The sequence below is a fragment of the Garra rufa genome, chromosome 17, assembly GCF_049309525.1.
Source record: "Garra rufa chromosome 17, GarRuf1.0, whole genome shotgun sequence".
NCBI lineage: Eukaryota > Metazoa > Chordata > Actinopteri > Cypriniformes > Cyprinidae > Garra > Garra rufa.
Window position 1 is genome coordinate 43,327,711 of NC_133377.1, and position 26,203 is coordinate 43,353,913.

Genomic DNA, 26,203 nt, shown 5'->3' on the forward strand with positions numbered 1-26,203 from the left:
TCACAAATCGAAGTCCTGATCTGAATCAAATGATTCAGATTTCCACGAATCAAAGTCCCGATTAGACGAATCAAAGTTCTGATATGAATCAAATGATTTGCGATCGCGATCCACGAATCAAAGCCCGATTCACGAATTGCAGTCCCGATCTGACTCAAATTGAAGTCCCAATCAGAATAAAGATTCGTGAACCATCATTTCAGATCAAAAAAGGAAGTGTACACAAATACAAATCCCTTTAGAAAATAACAGTGGTACATGTGTTGCCAGGTTGACACAAAAACGTAATAATGTACACCTTAGAGGACGCATAGGATGAATATAGAGATCAGCTTTAAATAAAGGTTTTTTAATGTATGTTAAATTTAGCTAGCAGGAAACAAATTAAGTTATATTTTTATATATTTTCTTTTAGGTAGTCAAACACTCCAAAGAAAAGTCACCTACAAAATGAAAAATTAGCAACTACTAAATTGTCCATAGCAATATTTTGATCAAACAATTAAATGTCTGCTGTTATGTCCCCACACAAGCCAAAATCAAACCTACACCCTTGTTTTTAATGCATATAATGTATATTTTAAATTGATATCACACCTGTTGCTGCCAGAATAACTGTCCATTTTTTAAATGTAATGTGCTTTATTTCTCTTTTTGTTCTTAAACTGACATCATTGCATAAACATTGCTTGAAGTCCTTGAACATCAAAAAAAGTTGTAACATTCATCTAAAAATGCCAAAGCAAACACCTAAAACTAGTGTTATTTTAGTATCATTAGGATAGTTATTTTTTTAATTAAAAATGTGATTTAGTTTCTATTTTTATAGCCTAGTTTTTGTTTTCATTTTACATTAAGTAATTTTCTTGTGAGAAATTGTCATTGTTTTTGTTTTTTTAATATATTGTTTAGTTTTTTTTATGTCTGTATAGTTTTTGTTCATTTATTTTTTACATTTCCGTTTCAGTTCTAGTTATTTTAGTACATCAAGGTAAACTAAATGAAAATTAGAAATGCATCTTTGGAAACTAAATGGGAAAACATAAATGTATTTTTTATTTTTTTATTTTCAGTTATAGTTTATTTTATTTAGGTTTTAATTGACTAAAGGTAAGTGTTAACGTGCTTTTTAACATAAAATAATTCATTTATTGTAGAATTTGACCTAACCTTCCCTGGGAAATCCGTCCCAACAGCTATAAAAAAAAAAATATATTGTTAACAAAACAAAATAAAATAAAACGCGTGTTTTCATCCGGGTCTTCTGACCGATACCTGATTGGCGGAGAGGCAGCGCGCGTAACGCTCGAAGACGAAGTGCCGGAAGCGGGAAACACAAACCCAAACACAGACGCATGTCTCGACGCGAAGCGACCGATGGCGGTTTCAAGTATGTCTTCGGCATTTTACGCTCGTTGTATCCGCTCGTTCAGACTCTTGAGGAGTTCGCAGACGGACTGGTGTTCTCTGATGGACGGAAACCGGTTCTGGTGGAGGAAAAAGACGGAGCGCGGTTTAAAAAGCTCACCAGAGGACTGATCATATGCGCGTTCACGCCACTGCAGCAGCTGCGCGTACCCGCACAGGTACCTCACACACCTGTTTGTTTGTGACAGTTTGTTTGTTTCCACATCAGTAATATAGCACTCCGAACCGAAATCGCTTTGTCATTGTTTATAAATAGATTTTCCGCCATAACTGACCATCGTTCATTTGAATATGTCGTCACCTGCATGTTTCATCGTATAATATATAAAACATACAGAACCGACAAAAGGGCTATAGTATTTGACATGATACTATGGTAATGTTATGCTTTTTGCACATGATACCATGATATTCTTTTTCGTACTTCAGAGTACCATGGTTTTACTGTACCATCACTGTACTATAATGTCACAGGGTTACAAAACAGTAGACAGGATCGTCAGTGCTGCCTTGTCACTAAAGTTTAATTTGCCTGCGACTGTTTGTCAAATTCGTGCAAATAAAGTCTTAGAATCGAGAAACAGCTTGTGTTTTTAAGCCTTTAAATGCTACGTTTTCTGTGATGTCGTGAGCACCATATTGCTTTTCGGTTCCTCTCATCTGATTGGATGTTGTATGCAATTGGCTGCGTCCCAATTCGCCTACTTATACTACACCCTAAAAGTATGTACTCTTTTTGTGAAGAAAAAGTACATACTTTTGAGTTTGTAGCAGAATAGTAGGCAAGCTTCGTCATACCTGCTTCTTTAACGGACGCTTCGTTGCTTAGTTACCTGAATCCTGTCACTGTTTAAACTGCCCTGTCAATCATCACAGTTAACATTATCTACATTTATATTTTTAATTTCCTACCGTTAAGAGGCACGTTCTTTCACGAGTAATTCATGCCCAGAACTCTGCTCTTGTGTTTGCAGAATTACGTTATGCATTTAAACGTTAATGACCAAGCCTATCATTATAAAAGTTCATAATGTTCCTGCACATGAAATATAACGCGAATAACATTTAAAAAAAACTTTTTATCAGGTTACACACTAATTATTTACCACTCAAACCTCTTTCTCTAACTGTCTGTTGGTCGCGCATATCCATGTTTGTAGTTTTTTAACACTTTTCATGCGTGTTTGTAGTTCTAATCGAATCCTTGTTCACAGCGCAATGTTGATCCGCACTTCGAATTCTGAAGTTAAGTAGTACACCATCCGGGAATCTTTGGAATACTTTTTTAAACATACTACGATTTGGGACACTTAATTCTATTTTCGAATACTATTTAGGACGGATAGTATGCAAATTGGAAATTTTTTACCAGCAATAATTCCAATTGAAGAGCTCTCTAATTCAGTTTGTACTAGTAAGAATTCCGATTAGAGAGCTCTCTAATTCAATTACAGAGCTCTGCAATTAAACATATCTTTAATGTGTTTTTTTACTAGTAAAAATTTAATTATAGAGCTCTGTAATTGCAATTTTACTAGTAATAATTAAATTAGAGAGCTCTCTAATCGGAATTGTTACTAGTAGGTATTAAATTATAGAGCTCTCTAATTCAATTCTTACTAGTAAAAAATCAATTACGAGTAACACTTAGTATCTTTTAGGCTAAAACGGCTTGCCATAATTTATCATTGAATTATATATTCAAGAGATTGCAATTGTGAAACAAGTCTTTATTGAGACACTGACTCCTTCATTTTTAAAAAAAATTGTTCAAATATAGACTTAAGCAATGAACATTCTCTCAGAACTGCTAGTAAATTACGTAATTCAGATTTCCTTTTTTTTTTTCTTTAGAATCGTGATCTCCAATTTATAAAAGAAAATTGTGTTTCAATTTATCCAGAATCATGCAATATGTGACCCTGGAGCACAAAACCAGGGTATATTTCTAGCAATAGCCAAAAATACATTGAACGGTTAAATTATTGATTTTTCTTTTATGCCAAAAATCATTAGCATATTAAGTAAAGATATTTTGTAAATTTTCTACCATAAATACATAACTTGATTTTTGATTAGTAATATGAATTGCTAAGAACTTCATTTGGACAACTTTTAAGGCGATTTTCTCAATATTTAGATTTTTTTGCACCCTCAGATTGCAGGTTTTCAAATAGTTGTATCTCAGACAAACATTGTCCTATTTTAACAAACAATATATCAATATATCAGCTTATTTACTCAGCTTAATTTCATAAAGTACAAGTACATATCGGAATGCACCTACATTTTTTTGCATTTTGTCTTTTTTAGTTGAATAACATACTATTTTTTCCCTATATATTTCATCATAGGGCTGGGCGATTAATCGAAAAGTAATCGAAATCGACATTCAGAACCTATAATCGATCAAATTTTTCCAGGTCAATTATTTCAATTACTTTCCCTTTAAAAACACTACTGCGTGTGGAGTCACGTGACCCCGCTCCGTTACGTTGCGTTATTCCGCCGACATGTCGATGGAGAGCTTAAACAGTGTTTATACAGTAAGAAGTATTTACAGGATATACAAGAGTAATTTTATTTAGAAGAGATACTGCTTATTTTCTACTTTTAATATTTATTATTATTTTATAAATAATTTATTTTGTTTCCAAAAGTGCACGTTATTTATTTTCACTAATTTAAGAAAAATGTGACTTTTCATTTTAAGCAATGTGTGCTTTAATTTCAGTTGTTCAACACTGATGTTCAATAAATAATCATAGATAGTAGATAGTGTGTGCACCCTTCATTCAAAAATCTCTCACTTGTAATATGTGCGCATATTTACTGTGCAAAACTTGTCAGTGAACTATGAGGGCAAAAAAATAAATATTATTTAAATATAATTAAATATAATTTTATTAATGAATAAAATAATCGTTCATTAATTGTAATCGGGTTAAAATGTTCAATTAATCGAGATTTTGATTTTAGGCCAAATCGCCCAGCCCTATTTCATCATTGAGGATTTCTAAAAAAAAAACAAGTTAAATCTGTTCTCGTTCTGTTGAGATAAGTGTCTCGTCAGTCGTCACACCTCTAATCGTGATTATGATTTTTGCCGTAATCGAGCAGCCCTACTTACGAACTCTGTCTGATTTCAGCTCAGCACACTGCCGGAGGTTTTGGCGTTCACGCTGAACCACATCAAACGCAAGAAACTGAGAAACGTGCTGGGATTCGGCTATCAGTGCAGCGACGTGACGGCATGTTCGGACCCCTTCCGTTTTCACGGCGACGTTTCGCAAACGGCCGCCTCCATCAGCACCAGCGAGCTGTGGAAGCGGATCAACCAGCGTCTGGGAACGGAGATCACACGCTATCTGCTGCAGGACTGCGCCGTGTTCGCCACAGTCCCGCCGTCCTGTTTGCTGCAGGTGTGCGGTGAACCCGTGTACGACCTGCTGCTGCCGCGCACCTGGTCCGGCTTCTTTCTGGACGGCGGCGCGTCTCAGACGACATCCGGTGTGATGCGAAAAACTCCCACCGCCGGCACGTGGAAGAAAGTTGCAAGAGATGACAAAAAAGTAATTTCAAAAAAGAGAGCGAGAGAGGAGGAAATCGACAGCAAACTTGGAGATGGTCCTGGGATAAAGAGGCGACGGCTGACGATGGACAAATCCGACGAGCCGTCAAACGGCCAAAACACAGAAAGTCACGGATCTCAGAGTTGGAAACCGGCGGATCGGCCTCCTCCTCGACCGTCGCGCTGTTCCATCCGCATCCTCAGCATGCTTTACGGTGGGAGGGGCTTGAAGGGCTTCCTGCTGAACAGAAAACTGAAAGGCGGTGTGGGCGGGGCTAGACGGCTCCAGGGGGCGGATCTCGTGCGCATCATTTTCCTCCAATCGGAATCCAACGTGTTTGACGGACAGGTCAAGTTTAGAAAACTTCCTAAGCGTTTCTTCTCCATGGTTCCCTTGTTCGCTCGACTCTTACGGCAGCACAGGAAGTGCCCCTACACTCTCTTCCTGCGGAGGAAGTGCTCGGGGAATCCAGAGTTGGAGAATATGGAGTCTTTGCTGAAGTCGCACTCGTCACCTTATAGGGTTTATCTGTTTGTGAGGGAGTGCTTGCGATATGTTGTTCCTGAGGAACTCTGGGGATCTGAGGAGAATCGGCTTCACTTCCTGTCCAATGTGAAGAACTTCCTGCGGCTTGGGAAGTTTGAGCGTCTGCCGCTGATCCAGTTGATGTGGAAGATGAAGGTCAAGCCCTGCAATTGGCTTGGAGTCAAGAAACGTGTGTCTTTAACATCTTTATTCTCTGTTTTGTGACTTTGGTTGTTTGAAGCTAAACAACTATATTGGATGTTTTTTTTTATTTTGTGTATAATGCAGGGTTATTATATTAACTAAAACTATAAAAATCACATTACTTGAAATTAAATTAAAATTAACTGGAAATAAAAAACTACATACAGCTGACATACAAAACATTATAAAAAAATAATCTTGAACTTATTTTATTTGAGCTATACTTCCAAGGCAGCATTTCTTATTTTTGTTTAGTTTAAGTTAAAGTAGATATTAAAAATATGTTTAAAAATGCATACAATTATTTTGAAAGTTTCAGTTGAAGTACTAAAATAGCTAATAAATGCATAAAAATATTTAAAAATATTAAAAAAAAAAGTTAAGGTTGAATTACTAAAAAAAAAAAAAAAATATTAAAAAAAAAATGTTGAAGTACTAAAATTGCTAATATTGAAATAATAAATAATAAAAACTATATAAACATTTATTATTATTTAAAAAACATTTAATATTTTAAAAAAGTTTAGGTTGAATTACAAAAAAAAAATGTTGAAGTACTAAAATAGCTAATATTGAAATAAAAAAATAAAAAATGACATAAATAATAAATGCATTAAAAAAAATATTAAAAAAGACTAAGTTGAAGTACTAAAATAGCTATTATTGAAATAAAAAATAATAACAAATGACAAAAAAACACATTACCAAAAAAAAAATATTTTTTAAAAAGATAAGTTAAAGTACTAAAATAGCTAATGTTGAAATAATAAATAAAAACTATAAACATCGAAAAAACTAATATGAAATATGAAAAGCTAACAAAACAAAAGTTATTTTAAGTTTGTTAGAGTACTAAAATAGCTAATGTTGTAAACTATATAAACACATAAAAAAATATATAAAGTTTAAGTTGAAGTCCTAAAATAGCTAATATTAAAATAAATATCATGAAATAAAATGATAAAATGATTTTAAAAAGTTAAAGTACTAAAACAGCTAATATTTAAATAAAAAATAAATGACAACTATTTAAACACTATATAAACGCATAAAAAAGAAGCAAAGTTAAAAATTATTTATAAAAAATAACATTTATAAAAAATTATTCAAAAAGTTTAAGTTGAAGTACTAAAATAGCTAATATTAAAATTAAATATGATAAAAACTATATAAACATTGAAAACAATCTTTAATATTAAAATGGAAACAGAAAAAAATAACTAACTATAATAATAATTGTAGTTAATAAAATACATCATGATGCCAATATAACACTGTACTTGAAATTAATCAAGTACAATATTTGAAAAATCTAATCTAAAAAAAATAAAAGCATTTTATTTAAGGTACTTGCCAAGGCAGCATTTTTTATTTTCTTTTAATTTAAGTTGAAGAACTAAAATAACTGAAATAAAAATGAATGAAATCTATTCAGACTATCTATTTATAAAAAAAAAAGAGAAAATTCAAAAACACAAACCAATTCAAAATGCGACTAAAGACTATAACAGTATATTATTGCTACTACAATAACCCTGCTCAAATGTTAAGGCTAAAATAAACTAATCCAGCTATGGAGCTGTGTCATGACTTAAATAATAATCTCTCTCTGGCTGGTCCTGCAGGTCACTGCGCTAGTGAGCACCGCTACAGAGAGTGGATCTTCGGTCAGTTCCTGGGCTGGATGTTGAACGGTTACGTCATTGGTTTGGTCAAAGCGCTGTTCTACGTCACAGAGAGTATGGGACAGAAACACGCACTGCGCTTCTACAGGGGGGAAGTGTGGAACAGACTACAGGAAATGGCCTTCAGGTGAGCAGAACAACGCTGTCATGTGACTCGCCACACCTGACAAGAACCAGAACTAAATTATATTTAAATAGAAATGATAACAAATCCTGTTTTTAGCATCATTAGGATCAGGATAGGAGGTTTGCATGTTTGTAACAATTAAGCAAATTTTTCCCCCACTTTTATTTATTTTGTAAATAATATTTATCATATCTATTTGATGTATTTGGGTTAAAGATAAAAAGGGTTTAAAAAACAATAAATGTAATACTTTAAATTGTTGCTGTTTTCCCCCAAAAATAGTTAAAAGTTTTCTGTTTAATTTTATTGCCTTTTTGTTTTTGTTTTTACTGAGCAACAAATAAATATCATGCATTTTTCCCTACATTACAGAAGACACCCACTTAAATGTCATTCAACAATCTTGTCAGGCATATTTACAACTAAAATCAATTTATGACATATTAGAAGACAAATCAATTTCACCCCAAATACTAATTAGTTGTAATTTTACATTGTATCCTAGGTTTTGGCCATTTGTCACTAAGAATTTTTACTAATTTAAAACACAATAAAATTAAATATGCTCCCTTATTCTTTTATTCATATATGTGACCCTGGACCACAAAACCAGTCATAAGGTTAAATTTTACAAAACTGAGACATATACATCATATAAAAGCTCAATAAATAAGCTTTCTATTGATGTATGGTTTGTTAGGATAGGACAATATTTGGCCGAGATACATCTATTTGAAAATCTGGAATCTGAGGGTGCAAAAAAATCAAAATCCTGAGAAAATCACCTTTAAAGTTGTCCAAATTAGGTTCTTAACAATGCATATTACTAATCAAAAATTACATTTTGATACCTTTACAGTAGGAATTTTACAAAAAATCTTCATGGAACATGATCTTTACTTAATTTCCTAATAATTTTTGGCATAAAAGAAAAATCTATAATTTTGATCCATACAATGTATTTTTGGCTATTGCTACAAATATACCCCAGTGACTTAAGACTGGTTTTGTGGTCCAGGGTCACATATATATAGCTTGCATTTTTACTTAAATATTGTTGCACTGAATGACAATGTAACATTATTTCAACCAAATTTTGACATTTTATTCTCCAAAAACTTATTTGAAACCTTGAAAGTAGACACTTTACTTACATTTAATGTGCTTTCTATGGACATAAAATCACTTTTGTAAATTTATATTGACATGGACACCATAACGTCTTTGACCCATTTATAACCGTTTAAATAAATACATTTGTCAGTAAACACATTTATAATGTTACAAAAGATTTAGGTTTTAAATAAATGCTGTTGTTTTGAGCTTTCTATTCGTCTGTGAATCCTGAAAAATTAGAATGATTTCTGATGATCATGTGACACTGAAGACTGTAGTAATGATGCTGAAAATTCAGCTTTGATCACAGAAATAAATGACATCTTAACAGATATTCACTTACAAAACAGCTATTTTACATATTAATAATATTTGGGAATTTTACTGTTTTTGAAAAATTAATCAAACCTTGCTTGTTTCTTTTTTTTATCTTTAAATTGTAAAAATGATTATTGGAAATGTATCGTTAAGATGTCCACATCAAAAGAAAATTACAAAAGTGATTATTTTTGTTTATAAAAACCACATTAAGTGTAAATAAAGTGTCTACTTTTAAGATTTCAAATAAGTTTTTTGAGAATAAAATGTCTAAATAATGTTTAGTGTAACAATATTTATGTAAAAATTCATACAACATGCTTAGTCTGACTTGTTCATATTAAAATATATAAAAGAATAAGGGAGCATATTAAACTCGTGTTTTAAATGAGTAAAAAATTCTTACTGACAAATGGGCAAAACCTAAGATAAAATGTAGAATTACAACTAATTAGTATTTGGGGTGAGAGTAATTTGTCTTTTAATTTGTCATAAATTGATTTTTGTTGTAAATATGCCTGACAAGATTGACACTTTAGTGGGTGTCTTCTGTAAATTAGGGAAAAATGTGTGATATTTATTTTTTTGCTTAGAAAAACAAAAACAAAAATGCAATTAAGTTAAACAGAAAACTTTTTTTTTTTTTTTGGAAAAACAATTTAAAGCAGTGTTACACTTTTTGTGCTTGAACCCTTTTTCTTTATTAACCCAAATATGTAACAAAATTCTTATGTTAATTGTAACAAACAAATGAAAGGACTATGATTCTGGACATTGATCTGATGGTGTGTTTGCAGAGTTCATCTGTCTAAGGGCCAGTGGAGGGCGCTGTCTCCATCTCAAGCCTTAAAGTTCCCCAAGACCACAGTAACGTCCCGAATCCGGTTCATCCCGAAGGTGAACAGCATGAGACCCATCACTCGACTCGCGGGACCCAGAGAGTCGCTGCAGGTGCGTCAAACAGCCTCCAAAATAAATATACCAGTTGTGAAAATGAAACCGAATTATAATGATGTGTGCAGAGTTTCCAGAGCGGCGTGCGGCTCCTGCAGAACGTGCTGAGTGCGTGTGTGAGAGAGGCCCCGGGGCCCATGGGCTCCACCGTCTGGGGCTGGCAGGACATTCACCGCGTTCTCAAGGAGTTCAGCCCACAGCAGAAGAGCTCACCAAGACCACTGTATTTCGTCAAGGTGGGTCTAATGTGCGTTTATATATGTGTTATGTATCATATAAATGATGGCAATGTCTTGTTTTTATATATAAAATGTAGCATTTATTAATTTTAGTGTTTGTTTTATTAATAAATAACATGTATAGTTGTATATAATGTACATGTAAACCACTGCATATTATTTATACAAACTAACATTGATATTTATACAAATAAATAACATATATATAGACGGTGATTTAATTACTGAATTATATCATTCATTTGATTCGTTCGAACGGATGGTTCATTCAGGAATAGAGCAAGTGTCTGTCTTTATGAATGGGAAATTTAATCGTTTCATTAGATTCGTTTAAAAATAATGTTTACAAATAATGTTAATGTCTTGTTTTTATATATAAAATGTAGTTTTTATTAACTTTAGTATTTTTTTTTAATTAATAAATACCATATGTAGTTGTAAATAATGCATATGTAAACATCTTTAATTTATTTGCATAACACATTTAGTAATACATCATTTTGAGTTGAGCACATTAATGCAGGAGCTTTCAAAGTTTTTAATGCCAAATCTGCTAAAAAAAAAAAATATATATATATATATATTATACTCAATATTAACTTATTTTAAAACTATTTTATTTAAATGTGTATTCAAATTTTTTATTTTTTTTAATTAAAATTTTGAATATTTATTGTTATATTAAATATATATTAAAAATATTTAAATGTAATATTTATTATATAAATGTATACAGTTGTTTCTATATATAATGTATAGTCGTTATTTATATTTATACAAACAAATAACATATATATATATTTGTAAAACCCACATTTATTATGTTATTTATAAATATAAAAAACGCGTGTAAAACTTAAACAAATATTATATATATAAATGATATGTATGAAATAAATATATATTTAAATGTGTGTATTATATAAATGATTGTATTAAATTATACTGTGTGTATATAGTATTTATTTTAGTATTTATTCATAAATAACTTGCATAATATGTCAGCTTTGTGTGTGTATCTTATAAACATGTTCTTACAAATAATGTTAATGTCTTGTTTTTATATATAAAATGTAGTTTTTATTAACTTTAGTATTTTTTTTTTTAATTAATAAATACCATATGTAGTTGTAAATAATGTATATGTAAACATCTTTAATTTATTTGCATAACACATTTTGTAATACAACATTTTGAGTTGAGCACATTAATGCAGGAGCTTTCAAAGTTTTTAATGCCAAATCTGCTGAAAAACAAAAATATTATACTCAATATTAACTTATTTTAAAACTATTTTATTTAAATGTGTATTCAAATTTTTTATTTTTTTTAATTAAAATTTTGAATATTTATTGTTATATTAAATATATATTAAAAATATTTAAATGTAATATTTATTATATAAATGTATACAGTTGTTTCTATATATAATGTATAGTCGTTATTTATATTTATACAAACAAATAACATATATATATTTGTAAAACCCACATTTATTATGTTATTTATAAATATAAAAAACGCGTGTAAAACTTAAACAAATATTATATATATAAATGATATGTATGAAATAAATATATATTTAAATGTGTGTATTATATAAATGATTGTATTAAATTATACTGTGTGTATATAGTATTTATTTTAGTATTTATTCATAAATAACTTGCATAATATGTCAGCTTTGTGTGTGTATCTTATAAACATGTTCTTACAAATAATGTTAATGTCTTGTTTTTATATATAAAATGTAGTTTTTATTAACTTTAGTATTTTTTTAATTAATAAATACCATATGTAGTTGTAAATAATGTATATGTAAACATCTTTAATTTATTTGCATAACACATTTATTAATACAACATTTTGAGTTGAGCACATTAATGCAGGAGCTTTCAAAGTTTTTAATGCCAAATCTGCTGAAAAACAAAAAAAAAATATTATACTCAATATTAACTTATTTTAAAACTATTTTATTTAAATGTGTATTCAAATTTTTTATTTTTTTAATTAAAATTTTGAATATTTATTGTTATATTAAATATATATAAAAATATTTAAATGTAATTATTATATAAATGTATACAGTTGTTTCTATATATAATGTATAGTCGTTATTTATATTTATACAAATAAATAACATATATATATATATATATATATATATTTGTAAAACCCACATTTATTATGTTATTTATAATATAAAAAACGCGTGTAAATCTTAAACAAATATTATATATATATATATATATATAAAAGATATGTATGAAATAAATATATATTTAAATGTGTGTATTATATAAATGATTGTATTAAATTATACTGTCTGTGTATATAGTATTTATTTTAGTATTTATTCATAAATAACTTGCATAATATGTCAGCTTTGTGTGTGTATCTTATAAACATGTTCTTATAAATAATGTTAATGTCTTGTTTTTATATATAAAATGTAGTATTTATTAATTTGAATTTTTTTTAAATTAATAAATAACACATATATTTGTATATAATGTATATGTAAACATCTTCAGTTTTATTTCCATAACACATTTAGTAATAAATAAGTTTGAGTTGAGGATATTAATGCAGGAGTTTTCAAAGATTTTAATGCTAAACCTGCTAAAAAACAAAACAAAAAAAATTATATTCAATATTAACTTATTTTAAAACTACTTTTATTTAACTGTTTTATTTTTTAATATTTATTATTTTATTACATATATAATTAAATGTGTTATGTATTATATATAAAAAATATAAAATTATTTCTATATTAATTTCTATATTCTATATTTCTATTTCTATATATAATGCATAGTATTTATTTATATTTATACAAAGACATAACATATACACACGTATAAAACTTAAAATATATTATGTATATGCATCTTAAATATATAAATGCTATGTATACAATAAATAAATATTTCAATGTGTGTATTAAATAAATGATTGTATTAAATTATTGCTGCATATAATATTAAGTTTGTCTGTGTATATAGTATTTATTGTAGTATTTATTAATAAATAACTTGCATAATATGTCGGCTTTGTGTGTTTCTTAAAAATATGTTCTTTTTTTTAGTTGAGGACATTAATGCAGCAGTTTTTTTAAGTTTTTGATGAATAGAAAGTTCAGAAGAACAACATTTATCTGAAATAGAAATCTTTTGTAACGTTATAAATGTCTTTATCATCACTTTTAATCAATTTAAATCGTCCTTGCTAAATAAAAGTATTAATTTCTATAATTTATTTAAAGAAACAAATTATACTGATTCGAAGCTTTTGAATGTTATAGTGTATAATGATACAAAAGCTGTTTATTTCAGAAAAAAATGCTGATCTTTCGTTTTTCCTATTCATCAAAGAACCCTGAAAAAATGTTTTAAATATTGATGATAATAATAATAAATGTTTTTCGAGCAGCAAATCAGCATATTAGAGTGATTTCTGAAGGATCATGTGACACCGAAGACTGGAGTAACGATGCTAAAAATTCAGTATTGATCACAGAAATAAATTACATTTTAAAATATATTCAAATAGAAAAACAGTTATTTTAAATGGTAAAAATATTTCAAAATTTTACTGTTTTTACTGCATTTTGGATTAAATGGGTTAGTGAGCAGAAGAGAATTCTTAAAAAAAAAACATTACAAATCTTACTGTTCAAAAACTTTTGACTGGTAGTGTATATTATCGCAATTACTTAATATTAAATATGAGTAATAATAATATGAATGATCATGTGTGCCAGGTGGACGTGAGCGGCGCGTATGACAGTCTTCCTCATCAGAAGCTGGTGGAGGTGTTGGGTGAAGTGCTGAGTCCGTTTGCAGAGCAGAGCTTCTTTGTGCGTCAATACGTGCGTGTCTGGAACGACCCCAACCTGGGCTTGAGGAAACACTTTTGCACTAAAGTAGGTGACCATCAGCACTGATCGCAAATCAGACACACACTCAGAGTGTGAACGTGTGTTTGTTCAATCAGGCAGAGATGAGTGAGCCGCTCAACATGAAGGGCTTCATCGTGGAGGAGCAGGACGGCGGGACGCTGCATGACGCCATTCTGGTCGAGCGGGTAAGACAAACACTCAGCTACCACTTCACATTGGTGTTTATTGAAAAATTAAGAACTTCTCAAGTAATTTAGTGAGCTGGGCGATTAATCTAATTTTGTCTAGGGGTGTTCCGATCAGTGTTGTTTTCGTCAACGATGACGATTGAGGAAATCATTTCGTTGATGCAACTTTTTTTCATGACGATAACGAGACGATGACGAGATAAAAATGGCTCGTTGATGACTAAAACATGACGAGACGTGTGTGAGTTTTCGTTGACGAGACGAGAATAGTAGGGCTGGGTATTGTGACCAATTTGGCAATTCGATTCGATTCTTATTTTTATGGATTCGATTCGATTTCGATTCGATATCGATTCGCTATCAATATTTAATTTAAAATGTTAGTTTTGCGGACATGTGATCCATATTATAAATATAAATGCTGGTAACTGAAACTCTCCTACTTAAGTTTATTACTGAAATACACATCTACATTAATAATAGGGTGCACACAGTTGTTTATTTTAAACAGCTTTTATTTTAAATGAACACTGCAACAAGAAGTCATAAATATGTGCATCCATTGTACACCATGTAAACAAACTGCAAAATGCACATTACTGTAAAAAATAAAAAGACTGTAAATGTGCAACAGTGAGATCTATTAAGAACTTCAAACATGTTTAAGAAATAAAACATTTTTCTAAATTCAAAATGTTCAAAACAGGCCCATCATAAAGCCCTTGTCTGCGTATACAAAGCATTCTAACTGTCCATAAAACTAACAGTTCTTAACTACAGCCTAATCATTTTTCTGCAAAAGAAGCAGCTGATCAACATGTTCTGATCTGATCTAAGGCAGCTCCTTTGCGCTGTGATTAGATCACCAGCGGTTGAGAAAACTCTCTCAGCAGGAACACTAGTGACACCTTCAGGACGAGAGGTGAATATTCATATCCTCTTACGTGAAGCACGCGCATTAAAGGAGAACTCCGGTGTGATTTTGACCTAAAGTGTATTGAATCATGATATCGAGTGTAAACGTACCTTGCATATCTCATCTCGTCTTGTCCACTGCTGTCCGAAATCTGGGGTCAGTTAGCCGATGCTCACAACAGCTTGTCAATGAGATCAATGGGGCATCGAAGCAGTCATGTAAATAAATCACTGTTTTACGCCATTTACGAGGCACAAAGTAGCGCCACACTTCATCGGTAGACTTCCAAGGGCCCTGACATTTAAAACGCGACATTGAAAACTCATAAAAAGCACCGGTAGTTTATTTACGAGAAGATTTATACAGACAGTAACGGCAAGAAGTTTAGCGGCCGCCGCCATCTTGAATGTAGTCACGTTAAGTCGAGTGACGAGCAGGAAGGAACGTATCAGGTTTTCAACCTATCAGGTTGTAGTTTCCTTCGTGCTCGACATTCGACTTAACGTGACTACATTCAAGATGGCGGCGATCGCTAAACTCCTTGAAGTTACTGTCTGTATAAATCTTCTCGTAAATAAACTACCGGTGCTTTTTATGAGTTTTCAATGTCGCGTTTTAAATGTCAGGGCCCTTGGAAGTCTACCAATGAAGTGTGGCGCTACTTTGTGCCTCGTAAATGGTGTAAAACAGTGATTTATTTACATGACTGCTTCGATGCCCCATTGATCTCATTGACAAGCTGTTGTGAGCATCGGCTAACTGACCCCAGATTTCGGACAGCAGTGGACAAGACGAGATGAGATATGCAAGGTACGTTTACACTCGGTATCATGATTCAATACACTTTAGGTCAATATCACACCGGAGTTCTCCTTTAAGAATCGATTCGGGGATTTCCCGAATCGATATCCTTGCGTTAAACTGGAGATCGATTAAAATCAGAGAATCGATATTTTTTACCCAGCCCTACTAAATAGCAGCAGAAGATCTATAACATTTCTCTTGTTGAAGAGTAAAAGTGTGTCCGTGTGTGTTTGTCTATCAGCACTCGTCTGAGGTCCGAGGTGGAGACGTGTTTCAGTTCTTCCAGAAGATGCTGACCAGCTACGTCATCCATCATGACAATAAGTGAGTCCATTTATATCAGTAAGTCAATTAACGGTGAGGTTGTTAGGTGTCTGTGTTCGGATGAGGATGTCATCGGTTGTCTGTGTTCCAGAATGTTCTCTCAGGTGTGTGGAATCCCGCAGGGCTCTTCAGTGTCAGCGCTGCTGTGTAATCTGTGTTACGGACACATGGAGAACTCACTGCTGAAGGGCATCGCTAAAGGAGGGTGAGACCATACACAAAACATCTCCATTGTCCTTAAAGTAGGGCTAAAAAAAAGAGCTCAGCCAAATAAACCTCTGCAGTGAATGGGTGCCGTCAGAATGAGAGTCCAAACAGCTGATAAAAACATCGCAGTAATCAACTCCAGTCCATCAGTTAACATCTTGAGAAGACAAAGCTGAAACAAATCCATCAAGATGTTTTTTTTTTTTTTAACTAAACTATGAGTCGATAATCTATAATAACGCTTCCTCCAGTAAAAGAAAATCCATCTCATGTTGTCTCTCACATCAGAATCCAGCCACTATTTGTTTAAAGCAGCTTTGTGCTTGATCTGTGCAGATTTCTCTCTTGATTCAGACAAACCACTTTTTCACTGGAGGATGATTATGGAATCGTGTTTTAGTCAAAAACATTTTTTTTCAATGATGGATTTTTTTTAGCTTTTGTCTTCTCAAGATGTTACTTGTAGATTGTTGTGATGTTTTTATCAGCTGTTTGGACTCTCATTCTGACGGCACCCATTCACTCCAGAGGATCCATTAGTGAGATGGAATGACACATTTCTACAAACATGATGAAGAAAAAAACTCCTAATCTTGGATGGCCTGAGGGTGAGCACATTTTCAGGTAATGTTCATTTTTGGGTGAACTATTGCTTTAATTTCCTTTAAAGCGACGTCGAATTTATTAACAATTCCTGGTTCTGGTTTTGGTTTTGGGGTGAAATGTGACCTGAGCTTCATCCATAACCACATACTGTCTGAGTATAAACTGTGTTTCATAATGAACTCAATTCATAACTGCTAATGAAGTCATGCATTAAATAAACTCAAGATCCCAAAAGTTTTAGGAGTAAAATGTTCTTCAGGGTTCCTGTTCACTATAATCAATTTTAACAATATGTGACCCTGGACCACAAAACCAGTCTTAAGTCGCTGGGGTATATTTGTAGCAATAGCCAAAAATACATTGCATGGGTCAAAATTTTAGATTTTTCTTTTATGCCAAAAATCATTAGGAAATTAAGTAAAGATCATGTTCCATGAAGATTTTTTGTAAAATTCCTACTGTAAATCTATCAAAATGTAATTTTTGATTTGTAAAATGCATTAAGAACCTAATTTGGACAACTTTAAAGGTGATTTTCTCAGTATTTTGATTTTTTTGCACCCTCAGATTCCAGATTTTCAAATAGATGTATCTCAGCCAAATATTGTTCTATCCTAACAAACTATGCATCAATAGAAAGCTTATTTATTGAGCTTTCATATGATGTATAAATCTCAGTTTTGTAAAATTTTACCTTATGACTGGTTTTGTGGTCCATGGTCACATATTATGGCTTTTCTAATAATTTCCGAGTTACTGGATGACGATTAAGGATATGGACTGATTAGATTTCTAGAAACTGTGTTTAAATTGGCTTTCTTTTCTAAGGCATTAATTTAAAATTAAATATCTTGATTATTAGTTGTTTAGCTGATTTTAATGCTTGTTTTGTGTTATCTTGAAGACACTTGGGAGTTGTTTTGGTAGTATGAATGCAATCTGGAGATATTTTCATGACATGCATTAATTTAAAGAGAGTTTGTACAAGGTGCTTAAAGTACTTTAATTTGACTTGAAATTTAAGGCCTGGAAAACTCTTGAAAATAGCAATACTCCAAAAGAGCTATAAGTGCTTGAATTTTTGAGAAACAACCTTTTTTGCTCATTTCAGTTAATGTCAAAACAATCGAGCTAAGCGACTACTACTGACAGAGTCGTGTAAACATGGCTAAGGATGCAAAAAAGAGGAACAGGTGAACCGAATCAATTGAGTCATTTACTCTGGAACCGCTCCAATTGATTCAAACCTGTGACTTCGATCATTCATTTCAAGCAGTTCACTGGCAAAAATCAGATCACATTAAAGGAGCCATTTATTTTCGAATTTCAACATTGTTTGTAACGATTTTAAAATAGTTATGGGTTAAACCATTGCGTCGCAAAATGATTCACTTTTTCAAAGCGCTCCAATTGGATCACGTATCGCGAATCATATGATTTAGACCCGAATGGCTTTGTGAATCATTTTCGCGAATTGAATTATCAATTCATATCAAATGATTTGCGATCCGAGTTCTGTGTAAATGATTCTTACTCAAAGTTTTGATCTCAAATGATTCACGATCCGAGATGATGGTTTGCGAATCATTATTGGGACTTCAGAGAGTGGATCGTGAATCATGAGATTTAGACCTGAATGGCGTTGTGAATCATTTCTCGAATTGAAAGGTCAATTCAAATCAAATGATTCGCGATATGCAAAGTTTCGATCTCAAATTATTCACTCCGAGTCCTGACCTGAAATTATGGTTTGCGAATCATTATTCAGATCTGGGGCCAGATTCACGAAACATTCTTAAGAAGAATTTTTTTCTTAACTGCCATTTTCTTCTTATTTTTTTTAAATAAGAAAAAAGTTAAGAATATTTTGTAAACTCGTTTTAAGAATATTCTTATATTTTAACTTAAGATTGTTCTTAAGACAAAAATTAAGAAAATTCAAATTCTTGAAAAGAATCTTCTTAAAAACCATCGTAAATAACTTCTTAAAGTTAGGATAGCCCCAGACTTGTCTTGAAACCCAAATAGTAAGAATTATTTAATTAATTTATTGGTTTATTTCAAATTGACTGTTATATTTAAGCATTGCAACACTACTAGCTACATATAATACATATTAGGACTATTAATAGAGATGAGCATGAGTTCGCTGAAGTGACAGCAGTGACTGAGAATGTAAACAATGATCTGTCATGATTATGTATGACCCTACTTTTTGCCGACATCAAAACTTAGTAGCAACTCTACAAAATCGAGTCAGATAGGGAGATTTAATTGAACATTTTTTTATTTTACTTGGCTGATAAATACGACATAATCTTTGGTCGTATTTAGCGCATTATGTGCAGGACGCGTTTTATAAATGCGTCTTTAACCATGTATTCACTCAGGTAGATGTATCTTTTTTTTTTTTCTTAAGAAAAAAATTAAGATGTTCTTAAGAACATATTTGAGAACTTAAGATTTTTTCAAGAATTGCACTTAAGAACATTTTTACGAACTTCTTAGAATTTATCTTAAGAAATTTCTTAATTTATTTCTTAAGAAGATATTCGTGAATCCGGCCCCTGGACTTTTGCGAATTGTATGATCAATTCAAATCAAATTCACAATACGCCAAGGTTATTTTAGTTTTGCTTTTTCAGAAAAGTAGTGCTTGAAAAGTCCTGGAATTTCATTTTGCAGTATCTGTACGAACCCTGTAAAGGCTGATTACAAAAATGAAATCTTCAAATTGCAGGACACATGTGAATGAAACAGATTTCATAGATTTTTTTTTCTATGCTGTCCTGATTACACATTAATAAAAATAAAAAAAAGTCAAATATTCCCACAAATCACATTTGAACTGTCATTAGCTACGTTTATATGCACTCTAACAATCTGTTTATTATCTGTTTATAATCAGATTGATGGCTCAAAAGGGCTGAAAAGTCTCCAAATGAACACCTCAATCAATCTCATTAAAAAGTAAATTCACTATTGCTCCAATGTACATTCAAACACAAATGCCAATTGGAGTTCAAAGTTTAGGACACAACACAGAATTGGCTTGGCTTCATTCTTAATGACAAATATCAGTGCGTACAAACAGCATTTTTCAGTCCAAACCAGTGTTTTTAGATCTGCTTCATTACCTGCCTTAAAAACATCTCTTTTCTTATTTGGGCTTATTTATAATTTGGCTGTCTTTAGTTTTGGTGGATTAAATTCACACTTTTAGTCTTTATCTGGTTTTTGGATTAAGATGTTGATTACATTTTTTAACGCTGCAATTTGAATGATTGTTATCATTTTATTGCTTACTGTAAGCATTCGTGTTGTTTTACGGTATTATATAAATGCAAATGACCTTGACCTATAATTTAGTATTATTTAGAAGCTTTTCTTATAGTTTAATACATATTTTGGATTGGATTTTATTTTTATAATTTTTTCATTTTTTTTTGTTTGTTTTTGGTTATTTTAAAGTTGTTGTTCTTTTGTTTTGTTTTTACTTTATATTACTTGTTTGGTTTATTTTTAATTTTAGATTCAGTTTTAGTTTTCTTCAAATTTGTAATTGATTTATATATTCATATCTATACTAATTTTGCATCATATCATTTCAGCTTTTCCAGTTAACAATGATTTTTATTTTTAGTTTGTTTTTTTGGTTATTTTAACTTTTTTTTTTTTAGTCTTTAAATTACTATTTTGGTTTATTTTTATTTTTGTTTCAGTTTTAGCTCAGTTTTATTTTATTTTTTGTTCTTCAAATTCATAATTGAATTATTTTATTCAAGTTTATGCTTTCAGCTTAAACATTTTCATGTAATATTTATTTCATTTCAGCTTTTCCAGTTAACAAATATGATTTTTAGTTATTTTTTTAATGATAATAACCCACAAGGTGTCACTTTTGCACACATTGTGTTTAAGAGTCGTATTTTATTCAAGTTTATGCTTTCAACTTAACAGCTTTCATCTAATATTTATTTTATTTCAGTTTTTCAAGTTAACAAAAATGATTTTTCCATTTTATTTTTAGTTTGTTTTTTGGTTATTTTAAAGTTGTTTTTTTTCTTCCCCTTTTAATATCACTATTTTGGTTTATTTTTATTTTCGTTTCAGTTTTAGCTCAGTTTTAATTTTTTTTCCTTCAAATTCTAATCTAATATTTATTTTATTTCAGCTTTTCCAGTTAACAAAAATGATTTTGTCTTTTTTTTTTTTTTAACACTAACCCTGGTCCAAACTTCACCACAAGATGTCATGTTCACACACTTTGTTTAATGAGACATCATTGGATGTGTTAATCTTAATATTTTGAATTGGCTTTATTTTTATTTCTTTATATATTTTTTCATTTTATTTTTAGTTCGTTTTTTGGTTATTTTTAGCTCAGTATTAGTTTTTTTTTTCTTCTTTAAGTTCATAATTGATTTATGTTGTTTATTGAAGTTTATACTTTCCACTTCTTTTCATGTAATATATTTAATTTCAGCTTTTCCAGTTAAAAAATAGGATTTTTACTCTTTTTTTTTTTTTTTTTTTTTTTTTTTTTTTTTTTTTATGATAAAAAAGATGCCACACATCACCACAAGATGTCATGTTTGCATGCATTGTGTCTTTAGATGTGTCTCTTGAAATAAACCAAGTTAAACTAAATGAAAATGAGAAATGCTGCCTTGGCAGAATGCTGAAATAAAAAAGTTTGTTTTTTTTTAAATCTATATAAAGCTGAAAAACTAAAAGGGGGTTTAAGCATAAAAACAACAATAATACTGCTTTATTTTTTGTTTTTCTAAAAAAAAAAAAAAAAATGAAAAAGTTTTCTGTTTAATTTAATTGCATTTATGTTGCAATTAGCAAAAATAAATCATACATTTTTCCCTAATTTACAGAAGACACCCATTAAAATGTCATTCAGTGTCAATCTTGTCAGGCATATTTACAACTAAAATCAATTTATAACAATAAAAGATGAATTTCTTTCACGCCAAATACTAATTGGCTCTAATTCTACATTTATAAATTGGTTTTGCCCATTTGTCAGTAAGAATTTTGTACTAATTTAAAACACAATAAAATATAATGTGCTCCCTTATTACTTTGTATGTTTTAATATTTAAAAGTCAGGATAAGCGTGTTGTTAGAATTTTTACATTGAAATAATGTTACGTTGTCATTCAGTAACACAATATTTATCAAATTTAAAAAAACATATTCTCCGAAAAACTTATTTGAAACCTTAAATGTAGACACTTACATTTAATGTGCTTTCTATGGACATAAAATCACTTTTGACGTGGATCTTAACAGCTTTGACTATTACAAACGTTCTTGTGTAAATGTTTCAGTGTCTTAATAGTAACTCCAAAATGTTTTCACATTTGTCTGCAAATACACCAGATGTTGTTGTGATTACGTATGACTATGTAGAGAGGTGCTTGTTTTGGAGGTTGCATGTACCTTTGACTCTATGAAGGAAGCTTTTATGACCAAAGTCATTAAATACTAACCACTCTTAAATACTATTTCAGAGATGGGGTTATCAATGTGGTTTATTTGTGTTTATATTTGGCTATTTGGCTCAGGACACACACACACAGGCTGGTTGTAAGAGAGCTTCAACAACTTGGGATGGCCACAAAGAGGGCTAAACGGCTAGCGAAGTATTGTGTCTTGTCTGCTGCTATAGGCAGTCACCACATATAGTGGAGACGTTGTTATTTATATCCATAACAACAGGGTGATATGCTTAATATTGTGGAGATCTGATGTATGCCACTGCTCCACGATTTTTTTGTACGTGTATTTAACTGCATCTGTATTTTTTATGTCACTGTAAATTTAATTTAAGTGGATTTAAATAAATAGTTAAATGTATGTGTTTGTACTGTGAGGTCAATAAGTATTTGATCACCCTGTGATTTTGCAAGTTTCCTTACTTAGAAATCATGGAGGGGTCTACAATTTTCTAGCATAGGTGCGTTTCCACTGTGAGAGACAGAATCTAAAAATAAAAATCCGGAAATCACATTGTATGATTTTTTTTTTTTAACAATTTATTTGTGAATTACTGTGTCAAATAAGTATTTGATCACTTGCTTATCAGCCAGGTTTCTGACCCCCAAAGACCTGTTATTTTGCTTTTAAATAGTCCAGCTACACTCTGCTCATGATTCTACATTAGTAGCACCTGTTTGAGGTCGTTAGCTGTCATAAAGACACCTGTGCACCCCACAATCAGCCAAAGTCTATGTAGCAACATGGGCAAAACCAAAGAGCTGTCAAAAGACATGAGACAAAATTGTAGACCTTCACAAAGCTGGAAAGGGCTACGGGGCAATTGCCAAGCAGCTTGGTGAAAAAAGAACCACTGTTGGAGCAATTGTCAGAAATGGAAGAGGCTAATGATGACTGGGGCCCCACGGAAGATCTCTCCTCGTGGGGTATCAATGATGCTAAGAATTAGTGGTGCAACGGATCACAAAGCTCACGGTTCGGATCACATCACGGATTTTGAGTCACGGATCGGATCATTTTTCGGATCAGCAAAAAACAAACAAAACAAAAAAAGTTTGTTTTTTAATAATTTCTGAATGCTTTAAGTACTTCTAATCCATAGCAAAAACTACTAGCTGAACTAATAAAGTCAGTAACAAAACAAGAACAATTACACAAATGACAAGTGTAGATGAATACAACAAAGTTACTAATAAAATCAATAACACTAGTATTCAGGTGCAGAAATGTAATAATTAATTGTAAAATAACTAGTGCTTCTCACTCCAGGTATTTATAGGATGCTGTCTCTTTAAGGCCTAATGCACGTAGGCCTATCTAATACTGGCGCGCATCTTTCTCAGCTGTTTCTGTTCACTGAAGACATAAACGACTGTGTTTACCAGAATACAAAAATGGGTATTTAAAAATAACTTTGTATGTATGTTAAGAGAAGTTTTGAAGAGGAATCAATCTGTGAATCACGCAGTCTAAATCGCGCGTCTCTCTCTGTCTCTCTCTCTCTCGCTCTCTCTCTCTGTGCGCGTGCTCGCTTAACAACAACAACAAACATACATAAAAAAAAACAACGCGCGTCTTCTCTTTTGCTGCAGCAGTTTAAACAGTTTGAATGGCTAAATTGGCAAGACAAAACACGTGCAAATTATAAACTTTTACTCTATGATGATTAAACTTAACAGTTAATCCGCGAACCCGCGAATCACGGATCACCTACGATCCGTTGCACCCCTACTAAGAATGGTGAAGAATCAGCCCAGAACTACACAGGAGGAGCTGGTCAATGCCGTGAAGGGAGCTGGGACCATCGTTTCCAAGGCTACTATCAGTAATACACTAAGACGTCATGGTTTAAAATCTTGCATCGCTCGGAAGGTTCCCCTGCTTAAGTCAACCATGTCCAGGCCCGTCTGAAGTCTGCCAGGGACCATCTGGATGATCCAGAGGAGTCATGGGAGAAAGTCCTGTGGTCAGATGAGACCAAAGTAGAACTTTTTGGTCTTAACTCCATTCGCCGTGTTTGGAGGAAGAAGAATGATGAGTATCATCCCAATAACACCATACCTACAGTGAAGCATGGGGCTGGAAGCATCATGCTCTGGGGGTGTTTTTCTGCACAGGGGACAGGACGACTGCACTGTATTAAGGAGAGGATGAACAGGGCCATGTATTGTGACATATTGGGCAAAAACCTCCTTCCCTCAGTCAGAGCATTAAAGATGCTTCCAACATGACAATGACCCAAAGCACACACCAAGCAGTGGCTCTGTAAGAAGCATATCAAGGTTCTGGAGTGGCCTAGCCAGTCTCCAGACCTAAATCCAATAGAAAATCTTTGGAGGGAGCTGAAACTCAAGTGTTGCTCAGCGGCAGCCCCGAAACCTGACAGATCTAGAGAAGATCTGTATTGAGCAGTGGGCCAAAATCCCTCCTGCAGTGTGTGCAAACCTGGCGAAGAACTACAGGAACCGATTGACCTCTGTAATTGTTAACAAAGGCTTCTGTACCAAATATCAAAATTCTTTGACTCAAGTGATCAAATACTTATTTGACACAGTAATTCACAAATAAATTGTTAAAAAAAAAAAATCACACAATGTAATTAACAGATTTTTTTTTTTAGATTCTGTCTCTCACAGTGGAAACGCACCTATGCTGAAAATTGTAGACCCCTCCATGATTTCTAAGTAAGAGAACTTGCAAAATCACAGAGTGATAAAATACTTGACATATATATATATATATATATATATATATATATATATATATGTATGTGACCCTGGACCACAAAACCAGTCAAAAGGTTAAATTTTACAAAACTGAGATATATACATCATATGAAAGCTCAATAAATAAGCTTTCTATTGATGTATGGTTTGTTAGGATAGGACAATATTTGGCTGAGATACATCTATTTGAAATCTGAAATCTGAGGGTGCAAAAAATCAAAAGACTGAGAAAATCACCTTTAAAGTTGTCCAAATTAAGTTCTTAGCAATGCATATTACTAATCAAAAATTACATTTTGATAGGTTTACAGTAGGAATTTTACAAAAAATCTTCATGGAACATGATCTTTACTCAATTTCCTAATGATTTTTGACATAAAAGAAAAATCAATAATTTTGACCCATACAATGTATTTTTGGCTATTGCTACAAATATACCCCAGCGACTAAAGACTGCTTTTGTGCTCCAGGGTCACATATATATATATATATATATATATATATATATATATATATATATATATATATATACACACACACAGATTGACCTCACTGTATGTATATATATATATATATATATATATGTATGTATATATGTGTGTGTGTGTGTGTGTGTGTGTGTGTGTGTGTGTGTGTGTGTGTGCTTATTTTATTTTACTTTCAGAATTTTTTTTTTAATTAACAAAAAAAGTTTTTAGTAACTAATGATGATAAACATCAGCACCAGGTGATGTTTAATGCGATGTCATTGTGTGTCTCTCATTGGCAGGTGTCTCATGAGGCTGGTGGATGATTTTCTGCTCATTACGCCCCATTTGAGTAAAGCCACAGAGTTCTTAACGTATGTAA

At 31.7% G+C, this 26,203-nt stretch overlaps 1 protein-coding gene across 1 annotated transcript in view; it reads left to right on the forward strand.

The window, feature by feature from the left end:
* The first annotated feature begins 1,355 nt into the window (after nucleotides 1-1,355).
* tert (telomerase reverse transcriptase) overlaps nucleotides 1,356-26,203 on the forward strand; it is a 34,515-nt gene continuing 9,667 nt past the window's right edge. The window contains exons 1-10 of the mRNA XM_073821876.1: nucleotides 1,356-1,586; nucleotides 4,578-5,715; nucleotides 7,355-7,541; nucleotides 9,773-9,926; nucleotides 9,998-10,165; nucleotides 13,935-14,096; nucleotides 14,168-14,257; nucleotides 16,222-16,304; nucleotides 16,396-16,509; nucleotides 26,124-26,195. Coding sequence (XP_073677977.1) covers nucleotides 1,356-1,586; nucleotides 4,578-5,715; nucleotides 7,355-7,541; nucleotides 9,773-9,926; nucleotides 9,998-10,165; nucleotides 13,935-14,096; nucleotides 14,168-14,257; nucleotides 16,222-16,304; nucleotides 16,396-16,509; nucleotides 26,124-26,195 — 2,399 coding nt within the window. The remainder of the gene's footprint in view (nucleotides 1,587-4,577; nucleotides 5,716-7,354; nucleotides 7,542-9,772; nucleotides 9,927-9,997; nucleotides 10,166-13,934; nucleotides 14,097-14,167; nucleotides 14,258-16,221; nucleotides 16,305-16,395; nucleotides 16,510-26,123; nucleotides 26,196-26,203) is intronic.